Here is an 8,833-nt window from a genome sequence, read left to right as displayed (position 1 = left end):
TAACCATGCATGCAATTTATATAAATAATGTACAGAATGTTATAATTTGTTCCAGATGCCTCCTCATGGACTAACACTGAAAACTAATATTAGTTGGCAAGTTATCTGACTACTCTGCTCAATACGCTGCCCAGTGAAATGGCTTAAACTTTTAATAAGCTTTTAAGCCTTAGCTTTGTTGCTCGACCATTTCTATATAAAAGAAAGATACCTGAAGGTCTAGAATACTTAAAGCAATTTAAAATACGTATAAAATATACTATTGGCTATATTCCATTTGCTGTGACTCAGTCACCTACAGATTATAGGAAATGCAGCAGTCTACTTTCTCACATAGAAATCTCATAATCTCACTATCAGTTCTGCACTTCACACAGCCTTTATCTGTGAATACACACTCTCTGGTTGGTCATTTCCTCTCATGTTTGTGGCTCCCTTACTTAAAGAAGATCCCACTGTGCTGTAGGTGGTGGTTGGGGAACAACTTTCATCTTCAGCTGTTTCCTTCGATGTTTCAGTTTGATCTTTTCTCTGGAAAACAAACATAATCAGTGAATAAAATATTGGAAAACAATCATGGTAAAGGTTTTCTTCAGTTTGAACTTAAACAAAACATCATGTCCCTTAACCTTTTACATACATCATAAGCTGCTAGTGTACCAGAGCAGCTGAACAGATGTGGTTTGTGCTACAGTAGCAAATATTTAGCATGAAAAAGAAGCAAAGCTTAATGAAAAAAAAGGATCAAAGTTTGTTAATGCATTATCAGATTCATTTGCAGTTTTTCACATTAGTACACACTTTTTACAGACAATTTTTAAAACACTAATTGCAGGGTTTTGTCCAATTAAAGTACAAAAATGGACAATTTCAGTCAAGGTTCAGTGTTCTCCATGTTTAGATGTTTGTCATCCTACTAATACCTGCTGATCTTTAGGGTAAATTATTGCAGGTTGGTGGAGAATTTGGTGACCGACAAAAAAAGGTTTTAAACTATTTTAATAAGAAACTGAAGGAGATCCCGTGCCATGAGAATCAGAAACCTTTAATTTAGGAAAAGGTTCAGTAGCAAAAATTGGTCATTTACCAGACAGAGAGGCTGCAGAAACAAATGAGTTTAAAACATGTAACTAATTTCAGCTTGGTATTACAAGAACTGCCTAAACAGTCGACTCAATGAAAAAATGTTCATAACATTTTCAAATTTCTTTAATCAAATATCTGCTATTAAATTATTAAACTATATGTTTTTAAGCACAGATGGAAGCATTGTCATCACTTACCTCAGGAAGAGCATATATTGTGTTGTCAAAGTTGCCGTTGTCACCTGCTGGTCAGACATAAAGAAATAATTTATACTTTAAAAGCTTTTATTTGAATATTGTTTTTTTTATCTTGCTTTGATTACTTGTCCTGGCTACTATTTGGTCCACTAAATAACTTGAATTATGTCTAAATTATATCAAAATTTTGTTTCCTCATCCTCAGAGTAGATATTGTAACATTATAAGTTTGTAAGTTTAGTTAAAATCAATGATTACACCCTAATGCGTATTCTAAGCTATTTTAAATTAAAAATGATCAATTAAATGGTTATTCTATAACCCTGCTGTTGTAAATTAAAATCACTAGTAAACATTCTTGACATTAAAGTAAATCCACATTTACACCACCTTGCTATGGTATACATTTTCCCACATAACCAAAGTCCTCAATGTACCTTAGTGACATTTTGTCAGATTTAAAATCACAAAGTAATACTTAACAATATTACAATTAAAGGAAAACGGCATGCAGTTTCTTAATATTTTTTCTGAAAGATAAAAATCTAAAAAATGTACCATGTATTTGTTTTTAGGTAAAACGTATGTTGGAATATCAATGTTCAAGTCTCCACAGATTTTCAGTTGGATTAAGGTTTAAACTTTGACTAGGCCACTCTAAAGCATGAATTAAGTTTAAAATAAACCATTTGGCGTATCTGTATGTGTAGGTTTAGGGTCGTTTTCCTGCTGGAAGATTAAGCTCGTCCTAAGCCAAACGAAATAAAAGGCCTTCACTTGAATAGTGCTTTATCAAGTCAGAGGACTCCAAAGCACTTCACACTACATTTACCTATAAACACTCTGATGGTGGTAAGATACATTGTAGCCACTATGTGACAGACTGACAGGAACAGGCAAAGTAGAAGAAGTGTCTCGTCCATAGACGCATGGACTGAGACAGAAGAACCAGATGTTTGAACTGGCAACCAGGAAGAATTCCTCCATCCTGAGCTATTGTTGGCCCAAATAATTAAAAAAAAATAATTTAAAATAATTAGTTTATAATTGCTGCTCCTTCTTAAAGCCCATATCTATTACCAACCCAGTGTGATGTAAACTGAAATAACTTTTCCTTATCCTTCCAAATCTTAATTGTCCACTACTTTGTGTTGATCTACGATATAAATCCCAACAAATAATTTGACATAATGTGAAAATATAATGGGGACATGAATACTTTTCGCAAGACAATGCATCATAGGCTACAGAGACATTGATTACCACAACACTTAATGTAAACCTGAACTTACTTTTCTTGCGTTTACGATATCCAATATAAATGAAAAAGAGTAGAAAAGCCAACAGGATCAGTAACAAATACCAGTGATGTTTTCTGGGTTCTAACAAAAGAGAAAGAGAAATAGTTCAGTTGTACTGGTGAATGTAAACAAGAGCTGAACAAGACATATTTCAAAACTATTGCCATGAGAAACCTTAATTTGAAATAAAAGGTCTTCATTTATAAATAGGCAGTTTTAAAATGTATATTCTCTAATTTAATCAATAAAGTGTTCAACAAAAATAATTGAACAACTAAAATTACTTCCATCAGTTTTACAACTGGGCTAAAACCCAGTGTGTAAAAGTGTTCTTGTTTTGCCATGAAGTCTTACCTCCATGTAGGGTGCAGTGATTCTCAATGTTTTCTTTGGATTCATTCCTGCTGACCTGGTTGCTATGGTTACAGACAATTGATTCTTTCAACTTGTAGATATGAAGAGAAGAGCCAGATTTGGTGACCGATCTTCTCTCTTCTCCCTCTTGATTACAGGTTTGATTCTCCCATCTCATAGTGATGCTGATTGAAGAGTCGTCTGTCCTGCAGGTCGCTGTCAGGTTATAGGAGGAGGAGGACCCAAACGCACAGGTAAAGGTGAGCTCAACTGGAGACACTGGATCTAAGGGAGGAATTAGATTTAAGAAGTTTTACAGTATTACACAAAGAATACAACAGGAAGTGTAATTCAAAGACCAAAGTTATTCTTATAGCATCTTGTTTTAGCTTATACTGTTTATGAATATGGATTTCATTAATAAATGCTATAAACACAAACAGAGAAGACTGACGGAGTTATTAGGTTACATGTGTTGTCATTTTAACTTCTTTATCAAATTTAGAAGGATGTAGCAATTTTACTAGATATCATAAATAGCTGAGAAATATACTTCTATAAAAACTTACCTTGAACTGTAACATTGTATTGAGTTAGTTCTGTATCTATAGGCGTTGTAACCTTTGCGGTATAAATGCCACTGTCTGACTTTTGTAGGTTCTTCAATCTCACACTATATTTTTCATCAAGAACTTCAACTCTTCCAGTATGACTCTTTTGAACGGTTGGTTTGGAACCAGTTATAAATGTTACTATTGCCTTATTTGTAAATTGCCATGACCAAACGGTAGCATCTGATGGGATTTCAGTTGTGAGATTAAGAATCAGATCATCTCCAGTCTTCACAAATACATCAGTCACTGCAGAGGAACCTGAAACACAGAAAATGAACAGAATTAAGATCAGTACAAAATTATCAAGTACATCGACTGAACAGATTGAAGTGTATTCCTAAAATGTTTATATTGTTCATGTAAAAAAATCATCCCCTTTGTAGGTGTAACAGCCTGTCTCCAGGGGACAGATAGAAAATATCTGATGAAAAAAAACAATCAAAATTAGTGTACTTTGCAAAATTGCAACTAAATAACTTTTTTCACGTCACACAAGTCACATGATCAACAACCGGATGTTACTTCTGGTGGGAAAGATGAAGACGATGACTGAAAATGGTGAGAGGATGATGGCACGCCATGTTGTTTTAATGCCTTATCACATGAACAAATTGTTATTGTGATTTTAATTGCTTTTGTTATTTAATGGAAACACAGTGATTGTGAAATTGTGATTTTTATTTATTTTTTTTACGTTAGTGAGATTTCAATGTTTTGCGCACATTTATACTTGAATTGTACGGTATATGCAAAGTGGCAGAAATCTTTAATTTTAATTTTACTGTTTTTTGAAGAAGGTCCTACCAAGGACTGGATTTGCACATTAGCTTGTGGCTAGAAAACCTACAGTATGTACAAAACAATGGTTGCTTTATTTTCAACACATAACATTTTTTAATGTCCTGCCTTGATGAAATAAACTCGAATTGAACAGAATAAGTATGTAAAATCAGATTAATGATAAATCAAATAAATCATGACAAAGATAATTTTTTATGAGGAATGAAGGAATGGTTAAAGGTACAACTTCTCACTTGATCTCCATTACAAGACATAAGGAATTTATATTGACCTAAAACAAATATTTTGTTGTTAGTTTCATCTCTCTGACCTGTGAATTAGCAAACATGGAGACATGTCAGTGAGAAACAAAGTAGACAAAAGTTTGACATTTCAAATCTTTAGTTATTTATTTTCTTACTGAACTAAAATTCTGACTTCCTGGACTGAACATCCTCACCACTTCCCCTTAGCTCAAGGCAGAAACTTTTAAAGTGATATCTTATGACAGGATTATTTTAGAACTGAAATAAAGTAATTGAAATTGTGAAATGTTAAAAACAAACAAAAAAAATCGGTTTACCTTGCATTTGAAGTGTGTAGAGTAGCAGCAGGTGAAAAAGAAATGCGACAGTCAGCGCCATTTCTCAAACCGTTTATGTGGAAGTCTGATGTACTTCCTGAAATGTTCATAAAGCTGAACATGTGAAACGCAAGTAAAACCACAGCGTGGCGTGGTAAATGGTTGCTCTACAAGAGAGAACAACTGGAGGCCCACAGTCAACCCAGAAAAGCTCCCAAGAAATAATTCTCTTATCTGAATTTATGCAATGCCGCTAATCCGTATTTAAAGCCTTGATCTCACCACCAAGTACCTATTTTTGTGTATTTCTACCCATACAATACAATTTTAATTCTTTGTAGTAATTTATTCAGTTCAGTTTAATTATTAGTCACTAAAATAACAAGCTTCTTCAAAGAGTCTTTTTAATGGCTATGGTCAGGTAAGATTTTGAATTTGATATTTAATACAGTAAATCTGAAGTTGCCAGTCTGTTGTTGGATGACAGTCTGATGATGATTATGCTCAGGGTTTTCCATTATGATGTTCATTTTCAACAGGCCATTGATGCCATACCTTTCCCAATTATGTCTCTTATGGCCACCACCAGCTGCTAAGAGAATGTCTAAAATATGGCTTTTAGAAAAAAAGAAATTTGTAATTCAAATGTAAGTTATCTCACAGAAGTAGTTACATTTACTATATTTGTTATAATAATCCCTGATAACTTCTGTTTGACTCATATCTTTTTATTGCAAACACAATAGACAAGTTACTTCTATCTATTAAACATTTTATGGCCTAAAGAACTGGCTAGAATTACAATTCATGCACTACTAAAACTAACTTTAGTTCTCTTCAATAAAAGTAGGACATGTACAATAAGTTGTATTCTCCATTTATGCAGGTATAAAAGCTATGACATGATAATCAGAGTATTGTAATTTGTAAATAATATTAGATATCACGCTGACTACACACAGAATTATAGATAATTCTTCTTATGGTCATATTCTGTGCTGTTGGTTGCATTTTGGAGCTACATGGAGGGCTGTACTCTTCATTACTTTATCAGGAAGTAGTTGTAGTTTATTTAGTTACAAAAGTTTGTCAAGCATCTTTTGTTCATTTTGGCAAGCCAATATTGGGATTCACTCAAGTACATTTTACTTTAAAGATTATATAACTCTTTTCTTTTAACTTAGTTTAGTTTAGTTTAGTTAAATAATCCTGTAGAATAGTCTCTGGTTGCTCAGGTTTATAAAGATAACTTTATTAGTCTGACTTATATGGTAGAATTATCAGAGTAACCTACTTTGACACAACAAGGTCATATGGTGCAGAGGATTTGTGATAAACATACAAAATAATGTAGTCAAGACAAATAGATGGTGCTCAGTGTGTAAAAAGAAAAAAAGGGTTAATGTTAGTTTCCAATTTTACTCAGAATGTTCAACTTGAAGGCTGGTTGTGAGTCAGTGTTGTATTTTTTCAACAAAAAAATATTTTTTCAACAAAAAATGTTTTTTTTTTGTTGTTTTTTAGTGGGCCCATTCTTGATTTGAGTAAGGTTTTTTATTCTGGTTAGTCATTGTCATTGTCTTGCACCCTGCAGGACAGTTTGGTTAGTAGATGTTCACTAACCAAACAGCGGTTTGGTTAGTGAACCAAACCAGGCATAGATGGCACTATGCCTGCCATCAGCAGTAGTTGGCAGGCATAGTGTAGGCTTCTGATATACTGTTTCAAATTCTTCAAATTGTTTTCACCTATTTAATTTTACAATCTGTTTTTTAATGAAAGATAACATCAAAGATAAATGTATTTTTTCCTTGTGTTAGTGAATATAAATAAATTGGCAGTGACATTTAGAAATTTGAGCAAAGGAAAAAAAACAAAAAAAAAACTTTGCACTCTCTGTGAATTGCACTAAATATTTGACATAAATATTTAATTTTTTTAATCTATTAATACAAGTGTATGTTTGTATTTTTAGCACCTGCTGTCTTACACAGCTAGCGGGGACTATTTCTCTACAAACAGCCAAACCCGGTCCAAACATTTTGTCTGGTGGTGACTGGAGTTTAGTTGCAAATCAGCTTTTTTGTTTGCATCCTGAAGGCTCTTTTCTGTTTTCTGATCTAAAGCAGGAAACCTACCACTATTTAGCTTGCTTGATAAAAGAACAATCCATTCTTTAGTAAAGGAAACATTCAATGACTTGTTTTGATCTAATGCCAATTACAAAATGTGATTAAAGGTGGAGGGTGTGTGGGAATCTTCATCATTACTTTATTTGATTGTTTAAATCAAATAAACAACACATGCAGGTATAAATAAAAAGGGATCTCGAAGAAGACCTAGTAGACTCCTTATAGCTGTTTGTTTCAACTAAACATCTAATAATAGCTGTGAATGATTATTGTCCATAGTGGTTTATTATCTGAATAAGACTAAATCAATATTTTTTAACAATCTCATGGATAAGGGTCATTACCAGCCGTGAAACTTAGATAAGGAACAGATAAGGTGTTGCTGTTTCTTGCTAATTTGACTCTGGGTAGCAAATCTTACTTTAGACAATTGATTATATGGTCTGAAGCTAATAAAAACAAAGTTATGACATAATATGTCATGTTCAAAATATAAAGGTGTTGTTGTAAGCCTAAGGTTGTTGAACTGTAAAGTGAGATAATTACAATTTTGCTGCTGAAATCTCCTCCAGTAAATTAACACTGTGAGCGAATTTTAAGGGAGACACAAAATCTGTTATGCAATATTTGCAACAAAGTTTATTTTTACATAAAAATTGCATACAATATTACACTTTTATAAGAATAATTCATTCCTTACAATGGATCAAGGACAATATAACAGTTTGCAAACAAAAATAAACTTTGATTGGACAAGGCAGCTAATACAGTCACTCATTATTCATCATGGCAGCTCTAAAGACTAAAATGAATAAAAGTGCAACTTTGATATAATACAAATGTATAAATGTGTTACTATACATTTATACTTAGAAATGCTTAAGTATACTGATACATTTATGAATGTAATTATACTGATAAATGTTCAGTGTAGCTGAACATTTCATGTCAACCTGCAATGTATGTTGCAAATTCAGCTATTGTCAAAGCATATTACAGTTTTGCAAAAGCATCATATTTGTGTTTTTGAGATGGTGAATGTGCTTCTTCCATTTGTTTGAAGATGCTTCTAGATTCTCCAACTTTAGAAACCACACAGAGTGAGAATGCTGTAGATCTGTCTGAAGAATCTGCTACAGGGCTCTCATTGGCCACGGACCTGGAGTGACATCATTAAAAGAGATTTAAATGTATTAGTATTCATATATACTCCACATTGTGAACATCCTATTTGTAAGAACCCAAACAACATATGCCAAAAAAACAAGTTTGCTCTGAAACTTTAGAAATGGAGAAAGAAGCAGAAAGTTGATGAGCAGACAGGATGTTGCAGTAAGATCAGACAGACTGAAAAAAGTAATGAGTCTTTGTACAGAATTTCTAATCAAAGAATTTAGGATCTTTGGTGATTCTGCAAGGTTAATTCTAAACTTTATTTGGATAACAAAATATTTACTGACAAGTTTAAACCTCCAAATTGTCCAGTTAATCTTTAGAGAAAGAACTTACTGCTCACCTCTTGAAGCTTGTGTGCCTCATGTGCTGTTTGCTCTGGTTTGGTTTTCCTTTTACCTTGAAAACAAGAAAATAGATATATTTGTTTTGGTTTGGCTGGGCCATTACAACCCACTTGTCCTAATTGTGCAGAAATTCCCTTCTTGTGTTGAATGGCTTTAAACAAAACTGCCAATTCTCAGGACAGAGGGGCATAACAGTTTTTAGAAATTATAAAATCTGCAGATTACATGTTTTAGTAAATGTTTTCATGATGCATTATTTTTAAATA

General features: G+C 33.0%; 1 protein-coding gene and 1 long non-coding RNA gene across 2 annotated transcripts in view; both read right to left on the bottom strand.

Moving 5' to 3' along the window:
- The window catches only part of LOC103137986 (SLAM family member 5-like), a 26,524-nt gene extending 21,521 nt beyond the window's left edge, over positions 1-5,003 (bottom strand). The window contains exons 1-6 of the mRNA XM_016671519.1: positions 4,916-5,003; positions 3,508-3,810; positions 2,939-3,223; positions 2,576-2,665; positions 1,284-1,327; positions 435-531 (exon numbers count right to left, since the gene is read on the bottom strand). Coding sequence (XP_016527005.1) covers positions 435-531; positions 1,284-1,327; positions 2,576-2,665; positions 2,939-3,223; positions 3,508-3,810; positions 4,916-4,976 — 880 coding nt within the window. The 5' untranslated portion in view covers positions 4,977-5,003. The remainder of the gene's footprint in view (positions 1-434; positions 532-1,283; positions 1,328-2,575; positions 2,666-2,938; positions 3,224-3,507; positions 3,811-4,915) is intronic.
- A 3,174-nt stretch (positions 5,004-8,177) lies between these two features.
- LOC107836239 (uncharacterized) overlaps positions 8,178-8,833 on the bottom strand; it is a 2,053-nt gene continuing 1,397 nt past the window's right edge. The window contains exons 2-3 of the long non-coding RNA XR_001662102.1: positions 8,564-8,619; positions 8,178-8,206 (exon numbers count right to left, since the gene is read on the bottom strand). This is a non-coding gene — a long non-coding RNA (uncharacterized LOC107836239). The remainder of the gene's footprint in view (positions 8,207-8,563; positions 8,620-8,833) is intronic.

Source organism: Poecilia formosa, unplaced genomic scaffold (genome assembly GCF_000485575.1).
Source record: "Poecilia formosa unplaced genomic scaffold, Poecilia_formosa-5.1.2 Scaffold45, whole genome shotgun sequence".
Classification (NCBI taxonomy): Eukaryota; Metazoa; Chordata; class Actinopteri; order Cyprinodontiformes; family Poeciliidae; genus Poecilia; species Poecilia formosa.
This window is presented reverse-complemented; position numbering and strand designations above follow the sequence as displayed.